The 20006-nt window shown below is 41.8% G+C and overlaps 1 protein-coding gene and 1 long non-coding RNA gene across 2 annotated transcripts in view; both read left to right on the forward strand.

Annotated features, from left to right (window-relative positions):
* The window catches only part of LOC138359172 (uncharacterized), a 209684-nt gene that overhangs the window by 166736 nt on the left and 22942 nt on the right, over positions 1-20006 (forward strand). The gene's annotated exons all lie outside the window — the stretch shown is intronic.
* Positions 1502-20006, forward strand: part of LOC123773327 (Tubulin-binding cofactor E) — a 31406-nt gene continuing 12901 nt past the window's right edge. Inside the window, exons 1-8 of the mRNA XM_069318098.1 lie at positions 1502-1730; positions 2574-2665; positions 3646-4398; positions 5560-5725; positions 6807-6985; positions 7595-7703; positions 9304-9383; positions 18642-18827. Coding sequence (XP_069174199.1) covers positions 6807-6985; positions 7595-7703; positions 9304-9383; positions 18642-18827 — 554 coding nt within the window. The 5' untranslated portion in view covers positions 1502-1730; positions 2574-2665; positions 3646-4398; positions 5560-5725. The remainder of the gene's footprint in view (positions 1731-2573; positions 2666-3645; positions 4399-5559; positions 5726-6806; positions 6986-7594; positions 7704-9303; positions 9384-18641; positions 18828-20006) is intronic.

Here is a 20006-nt window from a genome sequence, read left to right on the forward strand (position 1 = left end):
TGTTTGCTAAGGCTCTATGTTTAGTTGTTTGCTAGAAACCGAGGTTTCTTTTTTTGTATGTAGTTCAATTGTTTGCTGTGGCTCAAAAGTTGGTGTCAGGGCAAGTGGAGGGTTTTAGGTAGGGCTAAGGAGATTTTTGTTTGGTCGAGCTAGGAATGGAGTTTGGTTGTGTTCTGGGCCTGTTAGCTTGGTGGGGGTTGGATGAGATGTCACCATACTTCACGTAACAATAGAATCGTTACATGTTCATAGATGCCTCATCTCTCGGCTGGGTCTTTGTGACCAGCGCTCACCAGGCCGGGCAGGGGCGATGGACTCCATCCTTCCATTGGGTCCACAGCACAGTGTGGAAGTTTGAGGCAGTTTGGCTTTTACTGCGGAGGGTTCTGGTCACTCGGGGCTCTTCGATCCGGCTTTATTCGGACTGCGCTCCGGTTGTTCCTTGTTTGAAACGCAGGTGTTCTCTTCGGTCCTTGGCTCTTTGGGGCTAGTCGCTTCAGGTGACTCGTCTGCTGGATTCTCAGGGTTTAGTTCTCCGTGCGGTTCGTATCCAGGGAGTGTCCAACGTCCTGGTGGACAGCCTGTCTTGGTTCATTCCTCTGTTCACGGAATGGATGGTTGTTGTTTTTCTGGCGAAGAATGAGACGGCTGCTTTCTGGAGGGGTCCTTGGGTAATTGATGCTTGGTTGGTCAGGCCGGGGTTGCATCATGTCTTGTGTCTGGTTGAGGCTCTTCGCCGTTACCTGTGCGCTTCGGCTTCTGTGGCTGGGGATGGGCTTTGGGTTGATCCGGGTTTCCCCTCATTCCCTGTTCCAGGGCTCAGGTCTCCCAGGTTGTCCGCAGGGTTAAGTCTAGCCAGCCTGCGGTTTATTTTCGTGCCCATGACATTAGGAAGTTTACTGCGTTGGCTGCCGTGTTTGGCAACATGACTTGGGCTGATATTCAGGCGCGGGGATTTTTTAGTTCGAACACGGTTCTGGCCACCCGATATATGGTCGCTGGAGCAGTGTTGGCTGTCACAGTGGTCGCTGGAGCAGCGTGGGCTGTCACAGTGGTCGCTGGAGCAGTGTGGGCTGTCACAGTGGTCGCTGGAGCAGTGTGGGCTGTCACAGTGGTCGCTGGAGCAGCGTGGGCTGTCACAGTGGTCGCTGGAGCAGTGTGGGCTGTCACAGTGGTCGCTGGAGCAGTGTGGGCTGTCACAGTGGTCGCTGGAGCAGTGTGGGCTGTCACAGTGGTCGCTGGAGCAGTGTGGGCTGTCACAGTGGTCGCTGGAGCAGTGTTGGCTGTCACAGTGGTCGCTGGAGCAGTGTTGGCTGTCACAGTGGTCGCTGGAGCAGTGTTGGCTGTCACAGTGGTCGCTGGAGCAGTGTTGGCTGTCACAGTGGTCGCTGGAGCAGTGTTGGCTGTCACAGTGGTCGCTGTAGCAGTGTTGGCTGTCACAGTGGTCGCTGGAGCAGTGTTGGCTGTCACAGTGGTCGCTGGAGCAGTGTTGGCTGTCACAGTGGTCGCTGGAGCAGTGTTGGCTGTCACAGTGGTCGCTGGAGCAGTGTTGGCTGTCACAGTGGTCGCTGGAGCAGTGTTGGCTGTCACAGTGGTCGCTGGAGCAGTGTTGGCTGTCACAGTGGTCGCTGGAGCAGTGTTGGCTGAGGAATGCGGCTGGGCGAGAGTCAGAGCTGACGAATGTAAACAGTGACGAGCCACAGCCTCGGTGTCTGCCTTCTGTGGTCCAGGTAGGTGGCTTTGGCCACTCTACATGTGTCACATATCACATGTGGCTCTTGTGTTATGTATCACATATGACTCCTGTGTCACGTATGACATGGGGCTCCTGTGTCAAATATGACATGGGGCTCCTGTGTCACGTATTACCAGGGGTTCTTGTGTCATGTATTATCTGGGGGCTCCTGTGTCATCTGGGACTCGTGTCATGTGCCACTTTAGCTCTCCCACTAAAGTAACTTGCTCCGTGGTAGGTGGATTACTCCAAATTTGCAAAATCATTTAGCTGCTGTGCTCTGATTGGACAATTTTCTATAGATTCTCTGATTGGTCAGGAAACTTGATTCAACCAAATCTAGGATATCTGGAGTTTATTGTAAATTTCCCTAGAACTTAAAAAAAAACTCGTTCACCCCCAACCTCAATATTGAAGTATCCTACTGTATTTATAACAATTTAAACACCTACAAATGTGCACGTGATGACACACAAATACCTCTACTATACTCTATGTATATACTATATACTATATATATTGTAAATACTATATACATGAGTATATAGTATTTAAATACTATATAGTATATAGTATATACTATACTATATACATGAGTATATAGTATAGTAAATACTATATACTCATGTATATAGTATTTACAAGTAAGCTGGGCCTGGCTACAGGAAAACAAGCAGCTTAAACATGACATGACAGTTCGGTTCTGTAACACTGTTCACTGGACGCTTGATGTGAGCGAGGATAAATAAAATAGTTTTTGTACTCTTGTCATTGCTCCTGTAAATCTTAATATTAAATTGTGTAGGTTTGTATAAAATGCAATTATATTATTTTGCAGAAGACACCTAAATGAAGAGGAAACAGGAGAGATGTGTTGGTGAGGAGACAGTGAAAAGAATTGCATCACCAATATCCCTTGTTCCTGACCGGGTAAGGAAGTTCAAATTGTTCCTGAATGGGTAAGGAAGTATGAGTTATTCCATACCTAGTGTGGAAATATTAATTATTTCTGAATAGGTAAGGAAGATAGAATTGTTGTGGATCTGGTAGAGAAGCTTGAATTGCTCTTGACTGGGTAAGAAAGACCCAGATGGCTGTTATCCAGGCTGGTAGGGCTTGGGGCTGCTCCTGTCCAGGCTGGTAGAGCTGGTCAGCTAATGCCAAAGTTGGGAGGGCCCAGGCTGCTGGTGCCTGGGTTGGGAGGGCCAGGCTGCCGGTGCCTGGGTTGGGAGGGCCCAGGCTGCTGCTATCAATGTTAAGAGGGTATGTACTGTATACAGTTCCTAGAGAGAAGGTTTATTTATGTCTTAGGAACATGATCTGGAATTTAGTTAAATTCCAGTTCATGCAATCCCTGTGGCGCAGTGGTAACACACTTGTCCCACACCTCGAGCGATTTGGCTTGGGTTCATATCCTGGCCGGGGAGCATTGACTGGGCATCAGTCCTTAACTGTAGCCTCTGTTCACCCAAAATGAATGGGTACATGGTTGTTAAATGATTTTCTCGTTTAAAGAACAACAAAGAACTCTTGTATACAGTATATACTGTATATATGTACTGTATAGGAAAAAAAAAATTAAATTTAAAAACTTGCTAAAAATTTAATAAATTATTGGTAATATTACTATTTATTTTGTAGGTGCATTGTAACCCAAGATGGGAATACAGTATTGAAATCAAAATAAAGGTGCTGCAGTGAAAGTGTTAAATATGAGTTGGTATATTTTCTTTAATTAAAGCAGGTAGTTTAGGTGTTGTGGGTGAGGTTGGTTTGAACTGTGGGAGGTCCATGAGAATAATTAGCACCTTGAAGTATGGAGATGTAGAGTGTTATTAGGTGCATTTAGCTATACAATTTTTTGCTCACTTTAAGTTAGTATTTACTCAAAATTATTTATTTTTCCACAGTACCTGGTTCAGGCACAGCAGTTGGCAACAGTTCAGCTCTTGACACCAGCATCAGCAGCAAGATCTCTGATAGGTGCATCCTCTGGTGTGTCAGCAGTTGGGGCACTAACAGTTCCCACTGCAGTTGCAGTGGCTGTGCAGGCAGAACATGGATCTGTAGGAAGTGATCAGTGCCTGCTTGGAGGAACCATTACTTACACTCAACCTACATCACACACTTCTGCATGTAATATTGTACTGGCTTCACCTCCACCTTTTGTCCAAACATCTGTTTCCATCACAGATCACACTGCAGTTCCCAGCAGTAATTCCAGACCTAATTCAATAGGTGTTTCCAATATCATTCCAGTTGGAAGTTCACTTATCTCAGGTGACAGCAATATCATCTACACAAACAGTTCTACTGACAATACTCTTCATTCCTACAGGAGTAATATCTTGAGTAACAGGAGTACTTGTCCTGCCTTCTCATCTACTACTTCAGATAACACTAATTCTTCTTTCTCATCTACTACCTCGGATAACACAAATTCTTCTTTCAGCACATCTTGCAATTCAAATAATCCTGCTCACACTCCTACTGTGTCTGTACCATTACCCACAATACCCAACCCTTATGCAGTAAAGAGAGATCAAGAGTCGCTCACAGAGAGACATAAGCGACTGTCAGAAAGATTTGATGCACTGATTCGTGGACAAATTCTTGAGCTTGTTAGAGCCAGAGGCCTCAAGAAGACAGTTTGCCCCTCTGAGGTGAGTTAGTTACACATTATATGTGTATACACATTGTGTGTGTAATTACCTAAGTGTGGTTACAGGATTAGAGCTATACTGTACTCGTAGTGTTCCAACTTCTCTATAATCGGTCACATGATGCTTTGTAATTGCTGATGAATTTCGCATTCACCACCTTCTCACTTCAACTGTTCTAACCTTCTAAAACTCTGCAAAACTTTTTCTTTGGCACCTTTGCTTTTAAAGCTGCAGGTTTAAAAAATTCCTCCTTGTCAACTGTGCCAATTCTTGTCACTATTTGGTATGTGGTGATCATGTCACCTCTTCGTTATATCTTCCGGTTATGGAATATTTAATGCCTCTTTCTTTCCTCGTATCAATTTTTTAGTTCAAGAAACTATATACAGTACTGTAGTAGGATGCAGTTGCACCTTTTTAGTTTATTGATGTGCTTCTTGAGATATGGACAACACACAACTACTGCATATTCTAATTTTAGTCTCATGACTGTTCACAACAGTGTCTTTAGTATTTCTCCATCCATATACAGGTACTGTATTTAAATTCTGAAATTTGCTAACATGGCATAGGCTTCTCTTGCAACACCTTTGATGTGATCCTCTGGTGGTAGTTTACTATCTAGAACATGACTGTCAGTCCTTTTTTAGGTCCAGGTAGCTGCAGTTGGCCCCACCCTCTATTGCAAGATCTCTGTGGCTATATTGTAAAAGTACAGAACATTGGTTGTGAAAGACTTAACTGAATGAAAACCATATTGTCCATTATTCTGTCGTTTCTTTCTTGTAGTCTACCAAATTTGTTTTCATTGTTTTCTATTGATTTTAATACCATACTTATCAATAATACAGGTCTGTAATTTCAGCGAACTTCTCCGTTTAAATTTTTATAGATAGGAACTTTATTGGGATTTTTCCATGTCTGCGAAGTTCACCGTTTGTATAGATGTATCGTATATACATTGTATGTATATTCAGTAAAGTGTGTGAAGCTTCTGCTCACTTATGCACTATATGGATCATTGAAAGCATATTTATCTAAATGTTGTTCAGATAACAGAGTATGGGATCCAAAACATGTACTGTATTATGCTGTCCAGTAATTACATTTACCATGTTAAAACATGAAGAATAAAGGAATTTTTGCTTTGATAATTTACAGGTTGCACGCGCTCTCTCACCAAAGGCTTGGCGAGATTTAATGCCAGCAGTTCGCAAGATTGGAACTCAGCTGGTGAAAGAAGGACTGATTCTTGTGACACAGAGAGGGACTATTGTTGATCTTTCAACTGCTCAAGGTCCAGTTAGGTTTGGGCTTGCTGAATAAGGTATGAATAATGTGTATAATGTTTGCCATAATGAATCTAGAGTATGTATTATTCCACTCTTCCCAATTTACAGCCATTGTTAACACTGCGTGGCCCGGCGTACATGTCTCAGCCCACCCCAAGGTGGGCCTGGTATTTCCTGGGAGCGAGCACCCACACTAAATTGTGTATTCTCTTTCCAGTGTTCTGATCTCAATTTCCGTTCCACGTTGTTTACTGTATTTTGGTATCAAATTATTCACAATCTTATGGCATGCATTTTAAAACTATTCCCATAATAATCAAACAATAAATGGAATTTTAACAAATACTTTAATTTTGGATGTAAAATGCGTCTCCGCCGGACATCCGTAGAGTTAATTATGGACTCAATATCCGTAGCAGTAAGCTGCAAGTGTTAACAATTAGAGTATGCACTCGAAATTCTTCCCCAAATGCTTCACAGTATGACCTTGCCATGTTCAGATACTGCATTGTTGGCCCCTCTGTTCTCCGACATTTTTCCTTCTTGCCTCCACACCTTTCACCTCATCTTGTAGCCTTATATAAACTTTTTGTCACACTCTCTTTACACAACTTGATAATGGTCTAGGACAGATCCAAATGTTCTCTCTCTCTCTCTCTTTTCAAATGTGTGGGTTGGGTGTTTAATTTTCAGCCATGTTATCGTGATTTACTCTGCACTAAATTGTGATTTGATGATAATCACATGAATATTAGTACTGTACAAGATAATCTCATAGATATTAGCAATTCAGAATGATAGCAGTATTTATAACCCTGTTTGCACAGTTTGTATAAAAACTGGGAGATAACTAAAATCGATATATAACTCATATGATTACGTTATCATATGACAACATATGATAACTGCTTTACCCTAGGATCAAAGTATGATGATTGCCACACTTCAAGAGTTAACCCTCAATATTTACCAACAAAGTTATAGAATGTAAAGTAAGTAAATTTCTGCTAATTTCCTCTATATTATTATATAATATTTTGTTTTACTATATTTTATATCCTTATTAAAGTCAATACACCTCAGTATTATTAGATAGTAAGGCAATACTCTCCACAGATGGCCAACTCGGCAGTCATGATTGGTAGCCGGATAGAATGTGAGGGAGCTCGAGGAACAGTAAAATGGATTGGTGAAATTCCTACCACACAAGGACAGTGGTATGGTATAGACTGGGATGATGCTGCCCGGGGCAGGCATAATGGATCTCATAATGGGGTCAAATACTTTGAGACAAGGTAAGATAGTTCAATCTTGAAGTTGCAGTTTTAAAAATTCTTTTTTTGTCAATTTTATAGATTCTTGTTGCTATTTTGTACGTACGTAGTGATCATATCGCCTTTTTTCTTCTATCGTCTAGCTTTGGTATATTTAACACCTCTAACCTCTCCTCATTGCACTTGCTTTCCAGTTCATTTTCTTCAATGCATGTGTGTGTCGGCGGATTTTTGAGGGAACAACCAGTGTTAATAAGGCTGGGTTAATGCAGTTTGTAGAGAGGGGAATGACTGTACAGTACAGTACTAGTTTGTACTATATATGACAATTCATGAGGAGTATTGGTGCTTGTTTTTGTTGCTACTTTATTGTATGGCATGAATCATATAACAAATGGATAAGTGATATTTAAATATTTAATAGTTAAATAAATAGTTGCATTTTTCTTTTATTAAATTATTTACTATTTTTTCTACTATTTGAGGTGGAAGTGGAAAATGAGATAATAAATATGATGTCTAATGTAAAAAAAAAAAAAAAAAGTGCAGAGGACTAGCTACCTAATCCTACAGTGATTGTACCTACAGTGAACAGTGCTTTTTTGTTTTTTAAATTTAATTTCTCTCCAGGTTTCCTACTTCTGGGTCTTTTGTACGTCCTACAAAAGTGAGCACTGGGATATCTTTGGAGGCAGCAGTACGGGGAAGATATCAAGGCGACACTGCTGTTGAATTGCAGGCAAGTAGGCTAGTGTTACAGTATATGTGGTATTATCTTAGTGTACAGGGAGGTTATCTTGAGATGATTTTGGGGCTTAGCGTCCCCGCGGCCCGGTCCTCGACCAGGCCTCCTTTTTGCTACACACCCCCAGGAAGCAGCCCGTAGCAGCTGTCTAACTCCTAGGTACCTATTTACTGCAAGGTGAACAGGAGCATCAAGGTGAAAAACATTTTTCTCATTTGTCTCCGCCTCCACCAGGGATCGAACCCGGAACCTCAGGACTACGAATCAGAAGCGCTGTCCACCCAGCTGTCAGGCGCCCACGGCAGACTCCAGTCAGGCGCCTACTGTCTGAAGTCCCCAAGTTATGAATGTGTTCCATGAGAATTTTTTTCGCAACCCACTTGTTTTTACTCGGAAAACAATGTCCATTATGTATTTAAGTAGAATTAATGTTGACGTGAGATGATAGGTTGAGCAGTTTCCATTAGAGGTCATGAGAGTGAACAAACTGCTGAATCTCTGTTTGATCCAGTACAGGATGGACTCTTGCCGCGAGTAATTACAGTACCATGAACCTTATATCTATACTATAAGACAGAATGTCTGTCTGTCTGTTTGAAGTTGGAGGCCAGACACTTGGGCCTAGCTTCACCCAAATTGACAGAGATAATGGTCTGGGATGAACATAGGCTGGTCAAGGTCACCAGAATTTAAAAGGGAACAGCATACCAGGGCCACATTCAAATGCCCATGATGATTTTTGGCACTGCCTGCCAGCTGCACAGCTAAATATGTTGAAAACAAACTATTAAAATGAAAAATGTTTTTAGAGTAATACACCATTATTCACTGATCTCGGGATAATCAATGATTTTCTTGCTGTCCATAATTTGCTCATACATGTATTCGCATGAAACAAACGACCATCCAACTGCTTCAAAGATTACTCAAGCCACACACTCAGTTTACAGGGTAACTATTCTACTTCACACTGCTAAGCTCCTCTTATCGGCGATCACACAGACATTAGACAATTATATTTTTACGAGAGAGACAGTAGATAGATAAATGAATAGGTGCATAAAGAGATGGATAAATAGATTTATAGATGGATAGAAAGCTAGATAAGTTATTTAGTGATGGATGGATGGATGGATGAGTGGAAAGATAGATAGATAGCAAGATGGGACAAATAGGAGACATATGGACCCAGGCAATGCCAGGTACCGTCCCTAGCAACCCTACAGTATGTGGACACTTGTGACTGTGTGGTGCTGATGCTCGATGTTATCTTGCCTGAATTGAAGTCACATACCTCATGGGTAATATGTTGGGGTGCAGCAATGCATCTTGCAGATAATATGTTGGGGTGTGGCAATGCATCTTATGGGTAATGTGTTGGGGTGTGTCAGTGAATCTCATGGTTAATGTGTTCAGGCATGGCGATTCATCTTATTGATAACATCTTTGTGAGGGGCAGGATACCATGCTCAGAAAGGAGCTGTTCACTTGCTCAGCACATGTTTGATTAGTGTTTATCTTGCTTTTGCATATATATGGCATAATTTCTTCTTAACAACTGCAGATAATCAAGTGATTAATCTTGTTCTTTCAGGTAACTGAGCAGCTGCAGAGAACAATCAAAGCAAGATTTGTTGAGGTTGTGGGGATGGATCAAGTTGCAGAGAAACAGGGGTAAGAATTGTAACTTGGTTTTCATTTATGTTGTGTTTACAATTAATGTCTCGACTTGCTTTAGCTCCATGGCAGCAGTGGGGTGTTGCCGTGAAATTTATGAAATTTATAAACTGGATGTGATTCGGAGATGATGATAAATCTTGTTACATTGTTAAACTTTCAAATTTTGTATTTAAAATGCAACTTGTGAATGAGTTAATGTGGTGCAGATGTTTGCAATAAAGAATGAAGATTTTGAAGTGGATGCCTTGTGTACTGTGTGCAAAGTATACTATATGTTGTCTAACACAGTGTGTATTAAGCAAAATTGTACTATTATTATAAATAAAGAAGTAATAGAATATATATATGGTATAAATTATATTGAAAAAGCATAAAATAATTTCCAAAGGATAAAAATGTAGGAAATGGTATACTGTATAAATAAATAAATAATAAATAAATGTTGATCAAACCACACACTAGAAGGTGAAGGGACGACAACTTTTCGGTCCGTCCTGGACCATTCTCAAGTTGATTGTGAGAATGATTCACAATCAACTTGATAATGGTCCAGGACCGACCAAAACATCGTTGTCCCTTCACTTTCTAGTGTGTAGTTTGGTCAACATATTTCAGTCACGTTATTGTGACTTCTCGTCTGCAATAAATAAATGTTTATTTAGGTAAAAGTACATACGTTCAAAATGAGTTACAAACATAATGTTGGATTTCTAGATAGAGCTAGTACATACTAGCTAAAGCCACCTAAAGCCACTAATACGCACAGCGTTTCGGGCAAAACATTGTATGGTGTTGTAAGAGGTACTTAATTTTAAATGCTTTGAGGCAGTGTTACATAAAAATGGAGTATGGAAGATTCGGAGAGAAGATAATGAGTGGGAGTAAAGTGATAGAGGTAAATAGCACAATGTAAGGAAGGCATGTTTTTATAGCAGTTATGAAAGTGCTGAGACAGTATACAACTTCCAGCCCTGACATATGGAAGAGAAACTTAGATATGGAAAGATATAGAATGCTTAATAACAAAAGGAAGTGACTTTTTGGAGGAAAGCAACTAGTGAAATCATGTGGGATTGATATAGCAAAAGGTATATGTATGTATGGTACGAGTGAAACATGTGAGGGGAATGAAATATGGAGTTGTGGCGTGGATGAGGTGTAATACACTCGAGTGTTATTGACATGTTTGTAAGATGCCTGAGAATCATTTAACTACTGTAGTAGGGTGTACAAAGGTGAAATAAGGGGGATAGTATGGTAGAAGCAGCAACCAGTATCTTTTCCTTATTTGTTTTTTCCTGGTTCTGTGGGGGGCTCTTTCTAAGGCTCAAAATAGGGAGCAACTGAATGTTATAGCTTAGAAATAAGGTTTGAAATTTATTTGGAAATCATCTTTTTGTGAAGAGGTCTTTGGTTGTGTTACAACTGATATGAGTGGGGCTTCTATGGGGTACTGGTACTATTAAGGGGTATAGGTAGTTAGAAGACAGGAGTATCAAATATGGGAGAGCTAAAAGGCCCGGCCCCCAAAATAAACTATCCACAGTAGTAATAACTTGCTACAAGACCAAATATGTTAGTCTAAGGGTTGATCACTGCGCTCCCACCTTGGAAGAAGAGATACTCTGTAATTCATGTACTTATTTATTAACCCGTTAACAACCCCCCATATACACTCACACCAATAACAATAATAATAATAACTTTACCACACTATCTTACGTTAAAAGCCTTGGTCCACGTAGGCAGGATACAAGGTTTACACTAATAACAAGCTAGGGTAAAGTACTACTGGATAAGCACTGAAGCTGGATGCAGCTTAGGGTAGTGAAACCACGTGGGACCCTAATACAAAACACAACACTTAGGGGTACCCAAACACTGGCAAAATACTATCCCCAGGTCTCACCAATCGTTACTACCAGAGTAGGCACACTCACTAATGCCCTGTACTTAGCTTAAGGATACAGGAACTTCAGGTAAGGGAAATAAGTAAGAGGAGAAGGAAGGAGAGTAGGGATACAGCCACAGAGTAGGTCTTAACCTCACGCCACCAGCCAAGAGAAGACCGAGCTAGCCACCAGTTGCCTCCCTCATGTCGTGGTGCCGGGAGGAGCCTAATTGATCGTGCAGCTAAGCACATTAAAGATCTTCCCCTATGCAACGTATTGTTACTTTATGAATGATTAGAAAGTATTAGTAAGCAAAGTTGGTGCCTATGTTATTATTTAATAATCAACCCCCAGCTCAGTCTTTAAATGCTCTTTGAGAAACAATAAGTCTTACGTCTGGCAGGGAAGATACAAACAATTGACATTCTAGATGCCCAACTGTGCTACCAGGAAGTTTAATAGCTCAATTTTGACCTCTGGTTTCCACTGGAGAACCCAGGGTCGTAACACTCCTCCCCCCTTCAGAGAAAAAAAAATGTGACTACTAGAATAGTAGTCATATTTTTTTGTAAGAGTATACAGAGAACAAAAAGAAAAACATATGACAAAAACAAAAAATCAATCAAAAGCAATTTCTCTGCAAAAAAAAAAAAAAAAAATACAAAGGAGTTCTCTGAAAGAAAAAAAAGCATACACAACAAAAATAAAAGAACAGGGAAGTAAATAAATTGGACACGGAATATTTAATGTCACAGGAGAACCTAAAAAAAATAACTAAAGCATGACAGTTGGTAAATGGCTTTCTGTGGCTCAGATGAATGTTATTCAGGCAACCGGGACAGAGCGTCGGCTATCACGTTGAGTCTGCCCGGTAGGTGGGTAATGGAAAGATTGAAGTCCTGTAGGTACAACGCCCACCTGAGGATGCGTTTATTCTTACCCTTCATCTGAGTCAGGAAGACTAGTGGGTTATGGTCCGTGTACACTTCCACTATATTACCTGTGAGGTAAACTTCGAACTTTTTACATGTTAACACTAACGCCAACGCCTCTTTTTCTACCACTGAATAATTGCGTTGCGCCTTGTCGAATTTCACAGAGTAATAATATACTGGGTGTTCCACCTGATCATCCCCAGTTTGCAACAACACTGCACCAGCACCCGAGTCAGACGCGTCAACATGAATTTTAAACGGTCGGTCGAACCTTGGACTAGCAAGCACTGGGGCGGAAGCTAAGATCAATTTCAAATTTTTAAATGCCTCTGCACAGTCTGATGACCACTTAAATTTAACGGCTTTCCGCAACAAGTCTGTGAGAGGAGTGGCAACACTGGAAAAGTTCTGACAAAAACGTCGATAGTACGCACACATACCGATAAATCTTTGAACGTCCTTTTTAGATTTTAGTACTGGATACTCCAGAATGGCATTGATTTTATCTTGCCGAGGTAACACTTTTCCTTGGCCCACTTCATAACCGAGGTACGTCACTGTGCCTTGGCCAAAATGACACTTTTTAGCATTTAAGGTAAGATTTGCCCTTTTCAAGATGGCAAACAACTGGCGTAACCTAGCTATGTGGTCAGCCCAATTACTGTCAAACAGCACGATATCATCTAAATACGCCCGACAATTTGGCACCTTAGCGAGTAGAGAGTTCATGAGTCTCTGGAACGTGGCAGGGGCATTACGCAAGCCGAACGGTAACACTTGATACTCAAAAACACCCTCGGGTGTCACGAACGCAGTGAGCTGTTTAGCACGTTCAGTGAGTGGGATTTGATAATACCCCCTCGAGAGGTCGAATTTCGAAACGTACTTGGCATTTCCCAACTCGTCGATGCAATCCTCGAGGAGGGGCAGCGGATAGGCATCCACAATGGTCACCTTGTTGAGCTGCCGATAGTCGGTGCATAATCGCCAGGAGCCGTCTGGCTTGGGGACCAAAAGGCAGGGCGAGCACCAAGAGCCCTGGCTCGGCCGGATGAGGCCGTGCTGGAGCAAGAAGTCGACCTCCTTCCGTACGATGGCCTTCTTTTCTGGACTCATCCGATAGGGTTGAAGGCGAATGGGAGTGTAGTCCGTCAACTCGACATCATGGCAAATGGCATCAGTCTGGGTCGGGACCTCCCCGAACAGACTGGAGAATTCATCAACCAACGACTGCACCTCTTCACGTTGGGCCATCTGCAAATGGGACAGTTCCTCCACAGCATTCACAGAACTAGAATTATTGAAAATGAGATTAGTTGGGTCCCCAGAACAATCATCCCCTCTCTCACTGGAAATGGAAACATTGGTTAGTGCAATGGGCCTGGGGCCCTGGAACTTCTTCAGTCGATTTACATGTATGAGCATTACCTGGTTACGTTTGTCAGAGTGCCTCACTTTGTACGTGAGGTCCCCAGTCTTTTCTGTCACAATGTAGGGGCCTTCATACTTGTGGGACATAGTGTTCCCTAGTCGAGGCTTTAATACCAGGACAGGGTCGCCAGGCTGAAATACCCGTAACTTAGATTTAGCATCGTTACGTTCTTTCATCTTTTCTTGGGCCTTGCCAAGATACTTTAATGCAGCCGCCTTGCAGTCCTTGAGTCTCTGGTGGTGTTGCGCAAAGAAAGCCGAACCTTCGGTTAACGTTACGTTCCCTAACAGATTCTCCTGTAACATTTGCAAGGGTCCACGAACTTTATGGCCAAAGACTAACTCAAAAGGAGAACAGCCCAGTGAACTTTGTAATCCCTCTCTAGCCGCAAACAAAACATACGGTAAATTCTCATCCCAGAAGGTGTGGGAACTCTCGCACGATGTCCTCAACATCTGCTTCAGAGTTAGATGGAAACGTTCAATTACCCCCTGACTCTGTGGATGGTATGGGCTGGAAACCTTATGAGTTATTCCATGTTCCTTACAAAATTGCTCGAAAACATCAGACTTAAAATTAGTACCATTGTCAGTTTGCACGACCCGAGGCAGTCCAAAAGTGGAAAAAAATTGCAACATACGAGCAACAACAGTTTTTGCTCGGATGTTCCTTACAGCAAAAGCCTCTGGGTAACGAGTAGTGATACACATCATCGTGATTAGGTAAATATTACCAGACTTAGTTCTAGGTAATGGTCCAACACAGTCCATTACCACATGAGAAAATGGTTCCTCTGGCACGACAATAGGCCTTAGAGGAGCTTTAGGTGGAGTCTGGTTTGGTTTCCCAACCAGTTGACAAACAATACACGCATTACAAAATTTTGCCACGTCGCTTTTCAGCTTGGGCCAGAAAAAATACTTTAAAATTTTGTGATACGTAATATTAATACCTTGATGTCCCCCCATAGAATCATCATGAGCAGCTGCCAAAACCCTTTCTCTATAGCAGGTCGGCAACATAACCTGGTGGACTACCTCCCACTCATTTGACAAGGGAGCACTCTGTGGTCTCCATTTTCTCATCAAAATCCGATCATTGTAGTAGTACCCAGTTGCTGCGTCTACAATTTCCTCCATAGAGACGGCTGTTTCATGACAATCTGCAAGAGTGGGGTCAGCTTTCTGTAACTCACTCAAGGAGGCATCTAGGCCTTGGTCAGATGCCATTGGCCGAGGCTCAACAGTGTTCTCCACCTCCCCACTACTCTCGGTAGATGGCGGTGGCAGGCTCTCCACAATGTCCTCGGCCACGTCATCGAGTCGGGCCATGAATGTGTCCGCGAGGTCCACTTGGTTTTCACTACTCGGAAAGCTCCTCGTGACCTCGGGATTTACCACCTTGGCAAGCACAGGGCTGCCCTTACATTTAAGTCCCATAGACCTGGTCACCGCGCACGCAGGGTACAGAACATTATCCTCTGCGGCGGGTGGATCCAGGCAAACCTTAGGGGTAGGCAACATAATAGGCAGTCTGGAGTCCCCTACCTTATCCCCTGCTAAATCATTACCAACTATTACATCAACATTAGGGAAAGGTAGGTATGAAGTGACTCCGACTGTACAAACACCCTTGTGGAAATCAGATTCCAGGGTAACCTTATGGAGGGGTACTGCCCGAGTATCACTAGTGACACCCTCGACCAGTACCACCTCTCCAGTGTCGAGAGTGTTGGCACCTTGCAACGCACTCTCTAAAATTAAAGTCTGGATGGCACCGGTGTCTCGGAAGATCACCACGTCCTTCCAGGAAGAACCCTCAGACAAAAGTAGTCTCCCTTTCGATAAGAATGGGGTAAGCAAGTCCAACCACTGTGGGTTGGAGGTCTTACTCCCTAACCCTTCTGAAAGCCGCAAGCCCTGTGTCACAACTAGAGCATTGGGTCTTTTTTCAGGGTGCAGTTGCCAACAACGGCTAATAGTGTGGTTTGGACGATTACAGTGACCACAAAAACGTCGGGGAGAAGAGACATTACTAACAGAATTACCCTTCGGTTCACCTTTAGGTGCCGTTGGGCTAGACACTTTAACAGGGTTAGTTATGTCTGAAACAGAAGGTGCATTAGGTAAAGGGTTAGAATGAGCTGGTCTGGACTGGCTGTGGGTATAAGGTTTGCTACTCTGTGGGGTATAATTATTTTTATTGGGCCTTTTGCCTGCCAATTGGTAGTTTTCTGCCAACTTGGCCAAATCCCCTATTTTAGAATTTAACTCTATCCTTCCTCTAATATACTGGGAAACATTCTCTGGCATAACATCTATAAAATGCTCCATTAAAATTAAGTTCCTGAGAGCCTCGTATGTTTCGGCTTTCGCCGAGCGAATCCATCTATCAAATAATCGAATTTGATCATTCACAAATTCAGTGAGCGGTTGGTTGTGAGTAGGCCTAAGGTTACGATAAACTTGGCGGTGAGCTTCAGGAGTAATTTCATATGCCCGCAAAATACATTCCCTGACTTTATCATATTCGAAACACTCGTCGTCAGGCATGTTTATAAAAATATCTTGTGCTTTACCCCTAAGTCTTCCCTGTAGGATTTTCACCCACTCTTCCTTTGGCCAGTTCATGGACGTGGCCACTCTCTGAAAATGGTTGAAAAACCTTTCAGGGTCAGACTCGGAAAATTCAGGCAAATTATGCTTTTTCTCATAATGCCTGGGGTTTGAATCCCCGGCAGGTGGAATTCCAGTGGCATTCGCTCTAATTTTAGCCTCCTCGGTTTTGAGTCTTTGCTCCTCTAATTTTATTTTTGCTAACTCTAAAGCTAATTCACTTTCCCTATGAGTTGCACTTTCTGCTTGGCTAGGCTGGCATAAAGGTGTATCACTTGCCAATAGTTGTTCATCAATACAATGTTGTAATATTTCATTTACCAAAGTCCACTTTTTATCTGCGACATTTAATTCTAGGCCAAATTCCTGGCCTAACAATACTAAATTAGACTTTTTAAGTTTCTTTATCTCTACCACTGAAGGCTCCCTTGCCAGGTTCTGCATTTCAGAAGACATCACTAATAATTTTAGCTCCCAGCCAAAGAAAAAATTAAAAAATAAAAATTGGAAAAAAACAAAAATTTGCACGGCCCCTAACACAAGGCCACACTAACCTTAATCGTGAAGGGATCCAGCTGGATGTCCAGTCAGTGCAAGAATGTCCTTTGCTAGATGAGCTGGACCCTAGGCTAGCACACAACCGTTCTGCGGAAATAAAAAATTTTAATTTTGGCACTCAAGAATCTAATTTTTTACACTTATAATGTTCCTCCCGGACTGGCCAACCACTTGTTACAACTGATATGAGTGGGGCTTCTATGGGGTACTGGTACTATTAAGGGGTATAGGTAGTTAGAAGACAGGAGTATCAAATATGGGAGAGCTAAAAGGCCCGGCCCCCAAAATAAACTATCCACAGTAGTAATAACTTGCTACAAGACCAAATATGTTAGTCTAAGGGTTGATCACTGCGCTCCCACCTTGGAAGAAGAGATACTCTGTAATTCATGTACTTATTTATTAACCCGTTAACAACCCCCCATATACACTCACACCAATAACAATAATAATAATAACTTTACCACACTATCTTACGTTAAAAGCCTTGGTCCACGTAGGCAGGATACAAGGTTTACACTAATAACAAGCTAGGGTAAAGTACTACTGGATAAGCACTGAAGCTGGATGCAGCTTAGGGTAGTGAAACCACGTGGGACCCTAATACAAAACACAACACTTAGGGGTACCCAAACACTGGCAAAATACTATCCCCAGGTCTCACCAATCGTTACTACCAGAGTAGGCACACTCACTAATGCCCTGTACTTAGCTTAAGGATACAGGAACTTCAGGTAAGGGAAATAAGTAAGAGGAGAAGGAAGGAGAGTAGGGATACAGCCACAGAGTAGGTCTTAACCTCACGCCACCAGCCAAGAGAAGACCGAGCTAGCCACCAGTTGCCTCCCTCATGTCGTGGTGCCGGGAGGAGCCTAATTGATCGTGCAGCTAAGCACATTAAAGATCTTCCCCTATGCAACGTATTGTTACTTTATGAATGATTAGAAAGTATTAGTAAGCAAAGTTGGTGCCTATGTTATTATTTAATAATCAACCCCCAGCTCAGTCTTTAAATGCTCTTTGAGAAACAATAAGTCTTACGTCTGGCAGGGAAGATACAAACAATTGACATTCTAGATGCCCAACTGTGCTACCAGGAAGTTTAATAGCTCAATTTTGACCTCTGGTTTCCACTGGAGAACCCAGGGTCGTAACAGGTTGCCTTTCACATCTACTCATCCTTCCATTCTATCGTATAAGCAGATTTTGTGTTGCATTGGGAAGAATGTAACATGGTGTAAGTTTGAGAACACTAGGTAGTATCAGTGGTACAACCTGGTAGTGATTTTCTAGTTTGAGCAGCCAGGCAAACAAGCAGCTATAAGGCCTCTCTTGGCAAGAGTAACGTGTGTAGATTTGGTTGAGCTTGTACCCTCATGGATGGACCTGAAACAATCATTCTGGATTTGATTGAACCAGTGCCTTCCTAGCAACTATTATGACCCTACAGAGATGTTTGAATAAATGACTATGGTGCTGGTGCTTGAATGCTAGCTTGTCTAACTTGATAAATTGTGCCTGATACAACAGTCTTGCATTAGGAAGTAACCAAATGTCTCTGCACAGAAAAGTTATTTTTATATAGATTTGAAATCTCATTTGTTCTATTTGTTTAGTGATAAGTTTTTGTTCTTATATATTGTAATTAGAGAGAGGTTTTATTTATCCTATTTTTCCAGACTGGTTGAACTTGAACCTCTAGTTCAAGTTTGAGATTGTTGGCAAAGCATCAGACAAATACACTAGGGAAGGCAATTACACAGAAACATTGCCAGTATATATATTATTTTGTGAACTAATTTATTATTATTATTTTGCAGAAGATTAGAAGAGTTGGATACAGTCATACTGACCGGGTCGATGGTATGGGGAACTGATGAGTGTGACCTACAAATCATTTTGCCCAAACTTCAGCATTTGGATATTTCTAACTCTCTCCTCTCGTCCTGGAGCAGTGTTGGGTGCATCACACGCCAACTGCCTTGCCTTCGCCTCTTGAATATAAGGTCAAATTTTGTGTGTCATTTAAAATTATTGGTATTAAAAGTGAATGGTTATTATAAGTAGCAGACTATGTGGCTCAGGTCAGTCAAAGAAAGGAAACCCCTACCATAAAATATGGAGTCAAGGACCAGAGCTGAGACAGATGATGAGAAGGAGCATTACACAGTATAGTAATCACTGTAGATGAAGTCAAAGTTACATATGTAATGTAGGTACAATAAGAGCAGTGGGGCCAGAATATATATCACAGTGACTGCTGAATGAGGCTGATGAGGTATTGTTATCCGCTAACTTGGTTTTTAAATACATAAATCAGTAGATTAGAGAATTTCCAGAAATCTATAAAAGGTAAATTAAGTCCCAATATTAAAAAAAATATGGGTCAGAGAGGAAGCACTATACTATGAACAAGGGTCACTAAAATGCATTCCTTGTAAGGTACTAGAGAGAGTAACCAGGAAGAGAATGGTGGAGAACCTGGAAAGTCATTCCTTGCTGAATCATCTACAGTATAGTACCCTCTCTCAATTTTAAGGAGTACAGTAGCACTCTACTCTAAATGTACAGAAAATAATCTTGAGTTGATAGAATCAAGAATCATCTCGGTTGATTTGTCTTTCAAGATTTGCATAATATATTCTGTAGTGAAGGTTTACATACATGTTTCCTTTCACACCTGTGCATTGAACTTTAGTATGATGTAGCCCAATCAAGGGCTAATATGTCGGTACAAATTTACATAATAAAGAAATAATTGACTACGATTTAGCATTTACAAGCACCTCGTACAAAATTTAATCAAGTACGCATGTCTTAAGGACTCCAGGTTTTTCTTTAGCAAGGTTTATATGTATATGTGTAGACTAAAGAATGTGTACTTTTTTAAGTGCACACTGCTCAAGTAGTATACCTTAATGGTGTGAGCAAGTGAGTGAATGATAACTGCTGGTGAGCAGCAGCTGTTTGATGACATAAGTGAATATATAAGTGAATATGCACAGCAATGTTTGTGGAGGAGAGGAAACCTGTTAGGCCAGTTGAGGTGTTTGTAGAGGAGAGGCAACCTGTTAGGCCAGTTGAGGTGTTTGTAGAGGAGAGGAAACCTGTTAGGCCAGTTGAGGTGTTTGTAGAGGAGAGGAAACCTGTTAGGCCAGTTGAGGTGTTTGTAGAGGAGAGGAAAC

The sequence above is a fragment of the Procambarus clarkii genome, chromosome 89 (assembly GCF_040958095.1).
Source record: "Procambarus clarkii isolate CNS0578487 chromosome 89, FALCON_Pclarkii_2.0, whole genome shotgun sequence".
Lineage (NCBI taxonomy): Eukaryota > Metazoa > Arthropoda > Malacostraca > Decapoda > Cambaridae > Procambarus > Procambarus clarkii.